The following is a 16,550-nucleotide window of genomic DNA, read 5'->3' on the forward strand; positions in this document are numbered from 1 at the left end:
ATAGCAGGCAGCATTTAAGTTACCCTTAGCATATTCCAAGCGTGTTTCTATTTCAACCCGCTCCAACATCCTGGAAGTGCCTTCCCTGTGAGTGAATTATTTATAACTACAGTGCCCTCTGACAACAGAATATCGAAGTTATTGTCAGCAGCAGTTCTGGAACTGTTCTTTATGAAAATTCACATCGTGCCATGAGGAAAAAGGAAAAATATCCCAGATGGGAAAGATCAAATGCAAACAATGCAGCACAGGAAAGACCCCAGCATAAGTGAGGTTTAAACCATCCCTAATACAATAGATAATGTTCAGGCACTCAGCCTATGTGTATCCTTATAAATAAGCACATATCTTAGGAATGACAGCACAGCCCCCATAGGATGTTATTTTTTAACATATACTCACATAAACTTCATTGTGATCAAAGCGCTTCTTCAGGTTATTGATGAAGGAGTCTTCATCCAGTGGCTCTAAAAGAACCATATCTCCTACCCCTATCATGTCGTCTAAAAGCGACGTCTTGACCTCCATTTTGGCCATTTTGTCCTGGGAAAAAGAAAAGAAACAAGAATAAAACATACAGCAAAGGTTARCTCAAGGTAATTCTAATTATTCACAGGCTAGTAACACTGCTTTAGAAATAAAAGTTTAAAACCCATCAAAGAACACTACAATAAAATTATGCTTCCAAGGGACATTCTCTGAGTTGTTCCATCTACCCAGGTAGTCCACACCATTCTGAAATTTAACTTTGAACAGTCAAAAATGCCTTCTGGTCACTATTAAATATGAAACTCCTAGAAATGGGGATGAAGATTCCAGTGGGCATCACAACCAGATTTTTTGACAACTTCAACACAGTGTTCAAATGCATGCAAACCCATGTTTTATCAAAAGCTTCATCAGGATCTCCAGACTAGGCTTTAAATTTGTCAATACCCTAACCTGAATTTCTTTTTCACCCTTACTTTTATTTCTCCAACTCCGTCAATATCAAAATGGAGATCAACTAAGTGAATCCCCTCAGAGACAAAAAATACACTTTGATATTAGTTCATGAATCCTGGTCTCTAAAGTGGCTATATTCCAGTACAGTGCTGCTTTTGGCTACCTGAAGCTAMCAAATTACTTCATTTCCTAACTAGACTCAATTAAGTTATGAACTTATTTGTAATTTTATTGATTAAGAGAACATTTTCATGGGACAGCAACAAYCCAGCTGACAAGTGGAGATTCTGCATCAATATAACCAGAGCAGCAGAAGTCAGAAGCTGGGCTTGRACAGGGGAGCAGGATCAAACAAAGAAAGCAAGTCTGATAAAGGAAGTAATTTAGACAAAGAAGTCAAGGTCAGGCCAAAACTTGGCACTTATTTGATCCTCCCAGTCTTTCATCCCTCGAATCCAAATGCTAGAGAAGATTACTGAGCTCCTCAAGAACTCCAGGCACACACTTACTGCTTCCAGCTTTCATGAGGAGACTGAAAAATGGACAGATTCACACAGCAGATGGCAAACAGGGAACCAGAGGTGACAGAACAACTGTGCTGACCACACAAACAGGGACCAGCAACAGCACAGCTACAGTAACACAAAACAACAGYTCAACTTCACCAGCCAGCTGTAATGTCCCAGTGACGAAATGCCATCACAGGCTGTCCTTGTTCCCCCATCACTGCTGCGCATTTTAATTCTAAATTTATTTTTTTTTTTATTTCCCAAAATGTCATTCAGCAGTTATTGCCTTATATGATCAGTGCTACCTTGCCATGGTAGYCCTCCATCAGATAACTAATTTAAAACAAGCAAAGTCTTTTATCTCTCCCTTCTGCAGCCTGTACATTACTAAAAGTCATTTGATGTTTTTCATCAGTGAGTGACATTTAAGGGATTTTAGATCAAGACTTAAGTCTTGCTTGATGTTTTTCCAAATTCAACGAAGAGAAGCGCAGCTCCACAGGCAGCTAACAAAGGGATACAAAAAGATCCCCAAAACCTGAACCAAGCCTGGGAATTACTAGAAATTCACATGGAAATGCAAGAACAGTGCTGAACTATAGTAACCAACCAAAGCTGAGTCAACTCTGCTAAACAAACAAAGGGGCATTTATTTTAAACAGAAACACTGGACAAATATTTTTGTAGAGAAAGATACTTTTATTCTTAAAAGTTCACCTCTCTGAATCACCAAAAAAATTTGAAACATTCAGAGAATCTTTTCAGAGGTATCACTTCAACTTCTGCATTCCATTAAGACAAATACTTTAGACTACCAGTCTTGTTTCAGTGACATAATTACTTCCCATGCATCAACTAATGCTCAAATGATTTTTGAAGGYTGAGAAAATAAAGCCTTCTCAAGTATGGAACTTATTAAACATTGGGTTTGTGGCCAAATGTATAAAAAAAGCCAACACAAAAAATCCTAATAAGGGCAATTTAAACCAAAAATTTAAGTTCTAAATACTATACCTCATTTACCATTGTGAAATTACATACCACCTACCACACTTCATGCATCACTGCTYGGGAATTTCAAGACCAAGAGCAGCCAAACCGATCAAAAACATCCATATATTCCCAAACTCTGCGCATGTTTTGCAAAAGTGCAAGGAGACACTATATCTACTCTTATAAGTTGGATCAAAAAGTTGTATACAAATATTAACGTATCAATATATTGGAAAGGTTCAATTTTATGGTCAAAGGCTAATTTTCAGCTTGGTTTTTTGTAGCATTCCATGGTTCAAATATTTTCATTAACTTGCAATTATAAAATACTAGAAACCCAAATTATGAGAAATGAGGACAATAGGCTGAGACATCTCCTTTAACACAAATTGCTCAAAATCACTTTCAATAGTCTAGCCTCTACAAAAAAACATTAAAGATTACCTCATACACTTCTGTATGATTCAAGATTATTCTGCCATATAGTGTTGTTAGCCTTTGCTTTGGTGGAATCCAATCATAATCCCTGCTCTGGTTTAGATAACAAAGGAAAATCCATCTTGTGGGATAATTTGGTTGTCTATCTGAGGTAAAAAGTGGAGGAAAAAATCACTGCTAAGAAAAACCAGCAATGCTTAAATATATATTAAACAATTAGATATGACTTAATAACTGAATTTAATCTACTAGAAGAATGTAGTAGATCAACATACACCACTTTCAAAATACCAAATATTAATCTTTAAAGTAGCTTTCTAAAAAGTGTCCAAAATCAGCACACTGCACAGGAAAAAAGTAACAAAAAATAATAAAAAATAATCAAGCCTTTGCAACATTACATGGCTAAACTTCAGAAAAAGCTCTGAAACTCAATCCAAACGCATGTCCAAGTATTTGCCATGTACTCAAAGATGCTTTGCAGCTGTTAATATTTTCCCATCAGCACTGCTGACAGCGTGCTCACCACAATTTAGAGAGCAGTACATAAAAGCAAGTGGCTTCTACCTGTGCAAGCATTCATGCAGCGTTAAAAAGATGAATGCTCCTCAAAACCATTTTCAAGAAGCAGATCTGTGAGAGGGGTGAGACTAGAACCTGCCCTGAGTGCCTGAGAGATCAGGGGGGACTGAAGCCACAGCCTGAGAGAGCAAACATGGACAAACTGGAACAGAGGATAGAGAAAAGAACCAGGCTGGGTTTATGCCATTGAACAAGGACAGGTTTAGTTATTTTCAAATGAAGCTGAATAGTGGAAGGTGAAGGGAGGCACTGCTGGGAGGCTCTATTTGAACTGCGCTGTAATTTCATACCAGAAATTCAATTTAAAAAGTTACCTGAAAATGTAAGCGGTACTCCCTCAATTTACCTAACACCTTGCTCTGGGGACTGAAACATCTCATTTTGTTGACATCAGGAAAAAGATTACAGCTGCAAATTATTAATTACATCAAAAGATTAGCTCAGAAAAAAAAAACCCCAAAATTCTTCTAATGCTTGWAGTCTGCAAATCAGATTCTTTCTCCAACATTCCCTAGTCTCTCCCACACTCACCACTTCAGGCATCTCCCAAATTTACCCTTCCTGTCCCTAATGCAAAAATCAGCACCTTTTCAAAATATCTCCTTTTTCTGTAGGCAGCTGTCAAATCTGTTCTTCCTCCCCTCGGTCTCATCTAAACCTTAATTCAATGAAGCGAGAACATTCGCAACATGTTTCCATTCTCAGAGAAATTTTTTTAAAGTTGATTCAGTAATCCTTCACAGTTTGATCTGCTTTGTGTTGGACGACAYGCTTGGGAGGAGAAGTGCTGGGCAGGCTATGTCTTTAAAATGCTTTTATCCACCCACTCCCACGCTACCCAGAGCCTTTGAAAACCCAAGCTGTTGAATCCACTGCTTGCAGTGCCTGGGGCTGCCATCCAGCCAGGCCAGCTGAACCTAAAACCTGCTTGCCCCTCTTGGCCATGAGGATGGCGAGTTAAAAATCACAGTGTCCCACAGCCACAGTATCATTGGCCACCCTGAAACAAGAGCTAATAAAGARAACTATAAATAGAAGAGGATATGGAGAATAGGCAAAACCCCCAAAGACTTGCACAATTAAATGCACACATTCTCTACGGGGGAAATGAAGTAATGCCCTGTTATTGGCATACAGTGGAATTGTCCAAGGTTTTCCACATCAGCCTCCAACAGCAGAACAGCAACAATTGTCAGCAGCTTCCTACAGCTGTGCAGTCCTKAGCTCACACTCGAGTCTGGTGCACCGGAACTATCACTGGCTGCAGAGGTGGATTGGTTTTGCCTTTCCTGGCACTGTACCAAGAGAACAATTTCCCTACTGTCAAAATTGACACAGATGTACTCACATATGCCTCAAGCTCTGATTATTTAAAAAAAAAAATAAATAAAAAAAAAACCCAAAACCGAAGCCTTTGGTTTCACTGCAACCAACTCACTGTAGAAAATAACCTCCTTTTTCTTTTCCAAGTCTGAAGAGGGGCAATGTGCAACACCAGTAATTCAATAGAGGAGTTCAACCTGATTTCATGTTCCAGTCTGATCCTGATCCCCTGTGGAGCTGTAATTATGATTGCCCACTCCTTCCCGGTTTTCTCTGTCCGGGAGCAATCAGCCCACACAGAGACGGGGCATTGACAGGCCACGGCTGCAAAAAGAGCCAGGGACAYAGTGTCATTACCTGAACAAAACAAACCCAAAAGGGACTGCAACCATCATCCTCACGACAAGCCTAAGCACCAACTTAGCAAGAGGCACGATTTGAATTTACCCTGTTCTGCTGCCCAGCAAACCCTTCCTCACCAGGCTCTGATGATGCCCTGAAGGTGCCAATGCATTGCAAACAGCCGGTGCTGGTTTACCAGGCAAACTGAGGCAGACTCTGCAGCTGARCTGTCACAATGCCCTTTTCACTCAGAGCTAGACTTCCCGACATCAGCATGCCCGGACAAACGCTGATATCATCGCAAGGAAACCCTCGCTTTGCCTGCAGATCCTTCCCATCTGCTGCCTGGCCATGCTCTGCCGGGAACACCTGCACCCTCCTGGCCAGCTGTGACCGCTCACAGATGTGCCTGTGACACAGCAATTCCTGCAGGAAGCAGCGCGATGTGCAGCCCACCACTTCTTCCTGCAAAAAGATGGGCTTGAGAAACGYGACGGACAAATTGCAGAAAGGAATGTCAACAGATACCGAAACAGCAGTAAAAGCACTCAAAGAACTRAAATGCTTCCTCTGACTCTCCATCTTTCCTTTTGGTTTCACCAAAGTCTGAACAGTTTCTCAATTCCGTTTTTTCTCGCAGTCCTACTGAACAAATCGGCGTTTTCCAAACTGAAAAAGTTTGGAGTTTTTGAATCAGCTAATATTTCTCACMTCTCACCTACCACGCAAGAGCTATTTGAAGCCTTGTGCAACTTTTCTTAAATTTCTGCGGGCACTGAACATTACACACGTCTACTGGATTCCTTGAGGACTTAACAACAATCAGCTCTGGTGAATTACAAAAGTAAAATGCGGCATTACGGGGTGTATTTGTATTGGGACCGCAGGAATGTTTGCATTCAGCATCAGCTAAATGGGAACAGCCCTTTAGCAACATCAGATTAGGACAGTTTCGCACCACTGACTGCAATTTAGATGACAGAAGATCTGACCAGAGAATTCCACAGGAGAAACGAATGCTGAATGGTCTGTTGGCCTCTGCTACCAAACACCWTGCATTTATCTCAAGATTGGGTAATTCTCAAGAAAGAATCAGGCCACTGAAGGGACTGTTGAACAAACAGCTGCAACCACGTGAGGCAATACCAACTTGGAATAGTTTAACAATGGAGACTTAACTGCAGTTTAGAAAAACTTCAGTGYGATAATTAGACTTCATTAGGATGTGCACAAAATGTTTGCTGGGACATTATCTCCCCCCCGACATAAACATTGGATGAAATCTTCCTCAATAGCAGAACTCGGGTCCTTAATAAAGGCAGAAGGGAGAGGTTTGGTTGTTGTTGCTGTAGCTCTTTGGGGTTTGTTGGGGTATATTTGGGTTTTTATTTTGGTATGGGCGTGAGGTGTTTTTTTATTTCATTTTTACATCAGCTTGGTTACAACCCACATTAAGCAGTGATCTCCCCAGAAGTCAGAGTTGCCTCTCTCGTGCCTCTCTTGTGCCATTATGATGAGATTATGAACAACTCTGGTGTCACCGAAAGGGTGCACAGGACCTCACCACAAAACAAAAATCACACCAGTCATGTACACAGAAGATACAGCTTTGTCCTCCTGCTCTTTCTTAAAAAAAATAAAAAAKACTAATTCAGCAGCCTGGGGACTGTGTTTGCATTTCTCTAAGGCTACTCTCTGTTATTTTTTTCCTAGTAGTTTGAATAACATTAGCATGGATATTACCTGCTCTACGAGACCATGGGGTATATCTATTCTATTATTTCTACTTTACAGTCCCAGCAGTACATGTCTTCAAATTACTTCTAATAATTATTTTGCAACCACAACACAATAACTGCCACCAGTAATCGCACTCTGGGGTTGATCTATTTCCTAAGTCAACTTTCTGCCTTGCTTTAACTCATCTGGGTCASTCATACAGTCACACCAGGTTTTAGGAAAAACATTTGGGTCTTTACACACGTTGCTAAGGCACTCTTCTTTAGCAGCTGTGAAAATACAGTCAAAATATGTCTGCTACTTCATTTTTATCCTGAAAATGTTCCTTTACATTTTAGATTATATTGACAGGCTTCAAAGAATAGAGGTGTGAAGTGGCCTTTTCTGTAAATGGCTATTCTGGCATGTCTTTTTTCTTTTTTTTTCTTTTTTTTTTCCTTTAAGTAGTTTAATGGGGAAAACACCTTGGGCATTTTCAATGCATCTAGAAATAGGTCGTCACTAGCAAGGTTATTTACAGTCCAGAATTCTGGTTAAATTCCCACTGAGTTCAGCAGAAACAGGATCCATAGTKGTTTCTTACATTTAAGCTTTTCTTAGTCATCGCCTAGCCACAGTTTTATAATCATTCCAGATCCACATCTACAGAAAGGGATAAAATATGCAGGAGCAAAGGGGGTCCATTTTTGGCACATACCTAGCTAAGATTTCCTTGAATCTTTTTCAAAATAAGGAACAAAATGTGACTCCAAAGCTAAAAGTTGTCAAAAGTCCTGCCTTCTTCCCCTAAACCAAAGACTAGATTTCAGATTGACAGTGTTCTTCCGACAACACAAATTTTTAAAAGTTGTCAGTTCAGGATACGGACACATAGACCCCCATTCTTTCAGAAAAAAAAAAAAAAATATTTTATTACTGGATAGTCAAACTCGCCTATGCAGTGGGTGCCCTTTTAAACTGATAATCTTTCAAGCCGCCRCTCCAAGTTTTCTGCCAATTTTGGAGGATCCTGCCCAATCCAAAGGTTACGTTTGCATATCTGTTGCAGAAACACAGGCACAAAAAACAAAGTAGAGTTTATTTATATTAGGGGATCTTCTTTGTTTGCTGTGTGTCACACACCAGTAGCTGGCTGCCACACCAGAGCTCGGGTTCAAAGGATCTCTCAGCAGCAGATCCCCACAAAACGCAATTACAAACAATTGGCCCTCACAAARTCAACTCACGTCTTTCAGATGAGGTTTCAGTCCTTTGGGAGCAATCCAGCAATCAGCTGTAATCGAGATCTTTGATTAGAASAGGATTTTTACTTTCCATTCCACACAAGCACACGGGCAGAAAGCAAGCCTTGCTTTCCTGCAGGCAGCACACAAACCACACATCCCTGAAACAGCAGAATTGTTGGTGCTGGAGCAACTGAACACTAATTTACATTGTTGGTAAGGGAGGTGCTAAGAGATGTCTTCATACTACAGGGTTAAAATACCAGGGCACACGCTAATCTTCCCCTCAAATGCTTGTTAAGAAGTTGGTGATAAGCCCTGAAGATATGCAAAAAACGAAATAACAGGCCAGGTAACACCACAGCTACACTCAGCTGCCAAAAGCAGAAGGAAAAGAAGCCACGGAAAGTCATCACAACAGYCACTGAACCAGGCTTAAAACCGGTCACAGATGAACACAGACCTAATCGGCAGCTTCAGGAATTTCAGATCCCAGAAGAGGCATTGGCGCTTTTATCTACCCAGCAGCAAGTCAGCCAGGATAACTGAGCATACCCTAACTCYTCGAGCAGCTGGCACTCACAGGTTACCAGCGTTTCCACGCACCCAAAATCTCTTCCAAGCAGTAAAAGACTGAGTAAAGCAAAAATTTCCCTATCCTTTTCCATTTAAAACAGGAGGAAAAGAAGTCGCCCAAACACTACCCCAGAGATCTCATTCTCACTCATTGCAATTTCCCCTCCTCAAAACCTCACTGATGAGGTCCTTGTAATATTTGTAAATAAAGCTTGCAATGTTTTAGCCCAATATTTTATGAAAAGTAGACAAATCCTGCCAGCTACATCTCTTGGTCTATGTATCTGCTCTGTCAGATATGTCCAATGTTGAATTTCATTCAAAAGGACAGCTTAAAGGACAACAGAACAGCTGATTTGCCATAAAAAAAAAGAGCAGGCAGGAGAGGAGATCTGAGCACAAACTTTCCATCAGAGACATGAGYTGTGAGGAGGACAAGTCCCTTATTAAGTACCACGGAGACATTGCAGAAAAATTGCTCTGCAAAATTCCCTAGCTGCAGAAAAAAACTTCAAATGGAAATTATTACTTCTTCTCAAGTCAATCCATCACAAGAGAAAAACCTGCAGGAAGTCTGACTCCACTAGTCCCATTTCTCCCAGGAGTAGCTGCCAAGGTAAAACAGTAGTGCAAGGTTTCACCCTAAACCTTGCCATCCCTGTCTATTCTGCACTTCAATTTCTGCCCAGAAAAAAAACTTACTTATTTTTAATGAAGAGAGGGAATAAAAGAATTTTGATGCAAGTGCTGCAGGAAAAGAAGGCATTATCTGCCCAAACCTAAGCTAAAAAGACATCTATTTAARGGAAGTCAAAGCTTGGATAAATTAYATGTTTGCTTGTCTCAAGCAATTGAGCTGTACCCACAGTTCAGTCATTTTCAGTTGGACACCTGAAATKAGAGGATAGAAGTAATCAATTTCTAAACCAAGGCATCTGCAGCTATTCCCATGTATCACGAGCTATTCTGGACAACGGGAGCAGCTCATGAAATTGCATTACAATGCACGGTAATCACTCTTGTCCAGATGTCCATGAAGTCAAAAGCCAGCAGACGGTGATTTTAGTAACAACTAGCATGATAAACAGAGACTTTCCAAATGAAATACAACACTCGGCGGATTTATAGAGGGACCACTTCTTAAAACATCAGCAGAAAGCAACTCCCTTCCCCAGAAGGGAAGCAGCCGGTCTCATGGCAGGCAAACTCAACACACACTCCCAGCTAAGTTTCCCCTCGCCGTGTTTCAGTGAGAACTATCATCTGGCAGTTTTCAGGAAGCAAGAAGTTCTATTCACACGAGATACAGGCAAGCTTCCCGCGTTCCAGAAATCTGTTACAAGGCACAAGGAGCTCCAGCTCTCCYCTTGCTTGCCAAAAGATTTCCCAGGGTTTCTCCCGGAGTGAACTTTGTTTTAAGGGAGCCCCGCACTCTTTGATCGCTGAAGGTGATCTGCAGAGCGCTTTTAAGTGCGGCAGCCTGACAGCCTGTGAGCTAAGCAAAGTGTCTGTTCTGTGTGCTCCAGACCRGTGCCAAACCCCATCCTACAGCCACGACTGCTACACTGCGCTCCAGAGCACCATTTGCCAGCCTTCTTCATGAGAAATAGCTCTTATGGTCTGCCTAATTTCTAACCTAMATTTATTCATCATCAGCTAGTATCCACTTCTTGCTTTTGCCAATGTTACCGGGGTTTGGTTTTTGTTTTCAATTTAAATGTGTTTTTTCCCCTCACATGGGAATAGCTGCAGATGCCTTGGTTTAGAAATTGATTACTTCTATCCTCTAATTTCAGGTGTCCAACTGAAAGTCTTTGCAGAGGTTCATCTCATGGACTTCGTTCCAAATAATGCACAGCCAGTATTGCCCATTTTCCTCTCAGTGGCTTCTCCATCCCTCTTGACCATCCCAATCATCCTTTTCTGCTCCCTCTCCTATTTGAGCCCATCTTTGCCAAGCAGGGATTAACCAAGGTTGTACAGAGGATTCCAGGCACATCATGGCAGCAGTATTTCCTCWCCACCACAAGGAATATTCCTTCATAGAGAGAGGGATTCATTCTCACCCCCTTCACAATCCTTTTTCCTTCTCCAAAGGTTCACAAGGGATTAGCACTTCCCTAGCTTACACTGCACAACAAAGTTCAACTGCTCCATCAGTCACAGACCWACTCACACACATAAAAGTTATGAAGGGTCTCCAAACACTCAAGCAACCACTTGCTTAGCTTCTATGCTTAACTATTCCCACATACAATCTGCCTTTCAACCTCTATCTACCACCTTTCTGCTCCCCTCTCTCCAAGCCTCTCTAGATGAAAAGGTAGAGCAGCTGTTATTTTTGTTGGAAGTCAGACATCCCAGGTATCCCTTCTTTCACATCAGATAAGCATGAGCTCTGCTTGGAAAGGCTTTCTCCTCAGCCCTCAAACACGGAGCTCTAGCAAAGCTATTGGGTGCACAGTGAACTGGTTCCCAGGGTCCCAGAAAAAACTGGCACCTCTTCATCTCTTCTACAGTCACCAGTGTCTTTGTTAAGCTGCTTATTTGCTTCCACAGAGGAAAAATGAAGAGGATTAACAGCAACTCACCTCTTCAACAKCTCTCCTAAAAGCAGGGCTAACTTCTCACTACAGTGCCATTCTGAGTCTTTCTGCAACAGGGACTTTAAGGATTCCTCTTTGATCTAAAAGGACACCCTTAATTGTGCTTCAAATTGTTTTAGCACAAAGGCATTAAAATACAGAGAGTAAGTGCAATTTCCTTTGTTTGTGCTTTCCCAAGATACAGAATTCAACTCTTCATCAGCCAGAAGATTCCTCATTTCTGAGCTGCAGGTTCTTTACTGGCAAGGATTTAAGCACAGTATCAGGGAATTGCATATGCTCCATTGTGAATAAAAACCGGTGGTTACCTTAAGACCCAGTCTTACAGAGATCTTCAAACACCAGTACACTCTTGTAGATARAAGGAGAACAGGATCCATAAAGAAAACTGATATAAAAGAAGAGAAACTTTTCAGGATGTGACAAAACATTTCAGGATRTCATGGCTCTCTACCTGTTTTTGTTTCCATTGTAACAAATACTACAGTTTAATGATTTGTATTTCTAATTTTATGTTCGTACCTCTACTGCAATTCAAGTCCCCAGCAGCACTTTGGAGCATACAAACTATGAAAATTATAGAACACTATGAAAAAGAAGATAAAGCAAACAGCAAGAGAGTTCACATACAGAGCATATTTGTGGGCCCAGGAAACTTGTACCAATGCTGACCAGGCTGTGGTCACAGACTTTTAAAAACTGGTTTCTGCTTACAGTAGGAAAAAATGAGTCTTTCTTTGCTACCTTCATTTAGAAAACCTACAGCAAGCATTTCTGATAKTACAACACCCACCAACCCTTCTGTTATTCAGCACTTATTCCTCATAATGATCTCCTCTTTTTCTCTTGATATATGCTCCTACTTTCCTCCTGGTATCTTTTGCTTTCATGGTGCTCTTGCCCAACAACATAAGGATTTCTGCCAATATAACACCCTTGGAAGAGCTGCTGCCTCGCCAAGGCAGGGAGAACAAGGAAAAGTTTGTTAGCACACCCACACTGAAAGAAGTAATTCCAAGGCAGCACTGCACAAAGCTAGAGACAAGGCAATTACCTAAGCTCCAGGATACACCCACTCCCCACCCCTGCAAAGGATAAAAAATCTTCGTGACAGTAAATGTTTCTCACCCTCACTCCCTGGGACTCCGGATATTTGGATTCCTTATCTTGAGCCTTCAGCTTGTTTGCTGAAATGTTAAATCTGGCCACTTAGGCTGGAGACCACCTCTCAATTGCTTTCCTCCCAAAAGCTGGAGCACTGGAGGAAAGATGCTGCTCTGGCCTCTGGGGTCCATTACTCCTGCTATAGTGTCTGCATGGAATTCCTCAACCTGCTTACATCTGTAAAGGGGACATGATCATCTTTCTTTGCCTCTTCTGCATTTTGAAGCTTTAGTCTTTCTTACTGAAACTCTTTCATCACCACAGTGACTTTGCTGTCAAACYTAAAATACATATCAAGAAATGGATACAAGCTTACTTGGTGGTATCAAATGGGGAATTTCCCAGTAAAAAGGAGCTGGGAGAGACGACAATCTTTAAAATCTCTTCCTGTACAGCTCTCTCTAAAAGCTATACCACTAACAGAAGACAAACTAACTAACTAACTAAACAAAAAAAACCCCAACAGATCCTGTCTCCACACTGCTTAGAACCAAAATCTGAAGTAATACACACCAAAAGACCAAAGCTTTCACAAACCACAGGCACATTGAGGCACAATTGCAAATGATGAATGTTTTGAGATTGCTGCTCAAGCACACCAGGAAAGATTCACCAAAATCTTCAGTTTCAGTATCCTCTTTAACAGTTACTTCACACCATATGACAAAGAATTGCAGAACTCTCCATTATCCCACTATCCCATCAGTGTGAAATTAAAATGTTTAACTTTTGCGAGGGTTGTGGGGTTTGGTTTTTTTTTTCATTTTAGGAACTGCAAAACMGAAGAAAATTAATGTGATTCTTTACTGCTTCTTTATGACAAAGCATGCCTTGATGTTMGCTTATACACTAGAAATCAAGTTCTGGTTTCCTTCTTTTTGGAGGATATGAATGGAGAGGTTACATAAGGGTGTAATAAGAGCTGTTACTTCCTTTCCCAGTTGAGGAGAAAAAGCTGTAGATCAAGTTACAGATTCCAGGGCTGGTCATCGCTACTTCAGCCTTCCTAAAATTTTTGCCAGTAGTCTTACAACAAACAGAAGAGGCTAGTTAGAAGGYTCTGAGAATTTAATAGACTAACTACATAGCTATAAGGAGGAAAAAAAAAACTTTATTTTTGTCTTTCATCAAACTCAGGAAATTCCCCAAGCTTGATGCATACAGTCACTCAAGTCACCACTTTCCATTTCAGTTTGCTGTTCATTAAGTACAGTAAAAAAGGATGAATGAAATATAGGGTAAGATTTATAGGGCAGTCTGGTACAAGAGCTGTCTAAATCAGCTCAGCAGGCTGAAAGGGCAATGAACTTGGGTGGATATGTCAGCATTTGTCCCAGCTSTGACCACACAAGGCCAATGAAAGGAGGAAACAGTGTCCAGCTTAGCCTACACCAGAACTAAGCTTTCCTCCAAACTGTCCCACTGGCACTTTCTTCACCTTCCTCTCCAATTCCCAAGTCACTGCTACTACTGCTGCCGAAGGAAGATGAGATCAGACTCCAGCATGAGGAATTTCTGTTCCCACAGAGCTCAGGGAAACCAGATGATCTCAGAGAATCATGTGAAGCCAGTCCCTGACACTTCCATGAGGCAGAGTATCTCCAGTACGTTGCCAGCAGTTTCTTAAGAGCGCACAGTGGGAAAAATTATTGGCTTTGCTTATGTTTCCAATTTCTCTCTCCCACTTCCTCTCCTCATTTGCCAGACTTTTATTTTCCCTTCCCCCAGAAGCACCAGGAGGCTTGCAATGTRCATTTGCCCTTCTAAAGGCAATTACATCAAGTCTTGCACAATGCTTGAAAGGGCTAACACACAGAGCTAAACTACCGGCCCCTGGCATGATTTCCTCAGAGTTCCTCCCCACAGGTGTGATTTAACAAGGTCTCTTACCAAAGGAAAAAAAAAAGTGAAGTAAAAAGGCAAGCTTCTGTGRTTTAAGATGCTTTCAGGAATCCCTTCACCTTGCTGAGCACTCAATGTGTGGTGCCCAAAAGGAGCCAGAAGCATTTTAGATATCCAACACCACATGARTGTTTGAGAAACATCTTCTTTCCTAAGGAGATGGGGGTACATGTGCCAGCCTAACAYGCCAGAAGTTGCTACAAGCCAACATAAGCAGTGACCACTTTATATTACTTCGGGAATAATGGGAATGCTCCAATCCTTACACCTTCACACAAAATTAAGCCAGAGGCAGCACACTGCATTAAGAACTAAATTAAAGACGTTCTTAARCTCAGGCCTGGGACAACTGGAAATGAAAGCACATGAAGAGAAGAATGTCATTACCTTTCATATGCTTAAAAGCAGCCAAGGACTGAACTTAACTTTAACAGATGGGTTAGACTATTTCTGCTCTCTAATACTGCACACTTTTGGGGAAAGCCTTGTTTTTGACACAGRGCTTGACAAAGTGATGATTCATCCAGGGAAGGATGGGCAGCCTGTTGCCAGCCTTAATTCACAATTGACAATAGGACAGACGGATATRGAAGACTCATGATTCGACACAAAAATTGCAAAGTCAGGCATTTTACCTGACCTTTACGCCAGTGGTCCAAACTGGATCTATTTTAAATAGTTTCTCCAACATAAATTTTAAGAGTACTTATATTTTATTTCGTTATTGTTGCATATGTCCTTTATAACAGTGGTCCTGACTAAACATAGAGCAACTGCTTAAATGACATGGTCTGAAATTCCAAGGCTTTCAATTACTCGAAAAGGCAAGCAGCACGTGTGGACACGGACGTGTGAGCACACAGGTACCCTGGGCAAGGCAGGTGAGCACCGGACCCACTTCGTGACTGCGCCGCCAACCCCAGTCCCAGAGGTTCTGCTAGGAAGGCCATTGTTTTGAACCGGGGAGTCTGGCCACTCCGAGGAACAAAGGGATGCCCTTCCCAAAACATAGCGGCAGCAGATGTCCCACACCGAATCCCAACATGGGTACAGACAGGCGGTCTTCCTTGGCAGGCTACACCAACCCGTCCCCTCAGGGAAGTTCTCTGGGACAATGACCCTGCCCTGGAAAGCCCTTCTTCAAGTCTGCTCTCCAAGTGTTACCCGACAGCAGAATCCATCATCCTGCTCCAAGTTACCAGCACTCTTCCCACGGTTCCCCCAAGCCCCACACCCGAGCCCGTTCTTTTGAATTCGGCAAAGCCGCGCACACAGGGTAATTATTTTAGACAAGAAGAAACAGATGCCACGCTCTCTTCCCAGAAAGAGCACATACACACACACTCCTATCTGAGGGAGCGGGTCCCGGACCGTCCCTGCGTGTGTGCGCACGGCGTTCACGCCTCAGCAAAGCTGTCCGAACCCCGCTGCCGTCCACCAGACGCTCCACGCCAGCCCCCGCACACGGAGCGTCCCGGAGCCGCAGTTTGGTGCGGGGAAGGGGCGCCCAGCGGCTCCCGTGCTCGGTGCTCGGTACCACCTCCCTCTTCTCGCAGGAGAGCCGGTGCCGAGCACCCCCACCAGCACCCCACCTATCCCTTCCCCATCCCCGCGGCGCGTCCGGCGCGGGCTGCAGGAGCCCCGGTCCCGCGGAACAAAGGAGCCGTGCGGGCCGGGGAGTCCCGGGGAGAGCTGTACCTGTGCCGCCCAAGGGCGCTGCCCGCCGTCCCACGACCGCCCGACGCCTCCCGCCCCGAGCCGGCGGCGGACGCTGCCCTGCCGAGGAGCCGGCGGAGCGGAGCGGAGCGGAGCGGAGCGGAGCGGAGCGGAGCGAGCGGGGCTCAGCCCCGGCCCCTCCCCGCCCGCCCGGCAGGGGCGGAGGCGCCGCCGCCCTCTCGCCCGCCCCGGCCCCGCAGCGCCGCCCGGCGGGCACCGCTCCCTGCGCGGGGTCCCGGGTGCACCGAGAGCCGGGGATGCGCCCAGCCCCGGGGCTGCAGCGAGACCGTGGGCTGCACCCACCTCCCGGCCCGCAGCGACACCCCGGGCTGCACCCACTCCCCAGACCTGCACCCGCTCCCCGGGCTGCACCCGTTCCCCGGACCTGCACCCATTCCCCTGGCTGCACCCACTCTCCGGACCTGCACCCATTCCCCGGGGCTGCACCCACTGCCCTGGGCTTCACCTGTTCCCCCGGGCTTCACCTACTC

General features: G+C 43.5%; 1 protein-coding gene across 3 annotated transcripts in view; it reads right to left on the reverse strand.

Moving 5' to 3' along the window:
- MYO1B (myosin IB) overlaps positions 1-16,150 on the reverse strand; it is a 103,144-nt gene extending 86,994 nt beyond the window's left edge. For all 3 annotated transcript variants that reach the window (XM_057374121.1, XM_057374120.1, XM_057374119.1), the window contains exons 1-2: positions 16,042-16,150; positions 403-543 (exon numbers count right to left, since the gene is read on the reverse strand). In XM_057374121.1, the coding sequence (XP_057230104.1) occupies positions 403-537 (135 nt within the window). In that variant the 5' untranslated portion in view covers positions 538-543; positions 16,042-16,150. The remainder of the gene's footprint in view (positions 1-402; positions 544-16,041) is intronic.
- Between the last annotated feature and the right edge of the window lie 400 nt (positions 16,151-16,550).

The sequence above is a fragment of the Malurus melanocephalus genome, unplaced genomic scaffold (assembly GCF_030028575.1).
Source record: "Malurus melanocephalus ecotype Western Australia unplaced genomic scaffold, MMel_1.1 scaffold_216, whole genome shotgun sequence".
In the NCBI taxonomy this organism is placed as follows: domain Eukaryota; kingdom Metazoa; phylum Chordata; class Aves; order Passeriformes; family Maluridae; genus Malurus; species Malurus melanocephalus.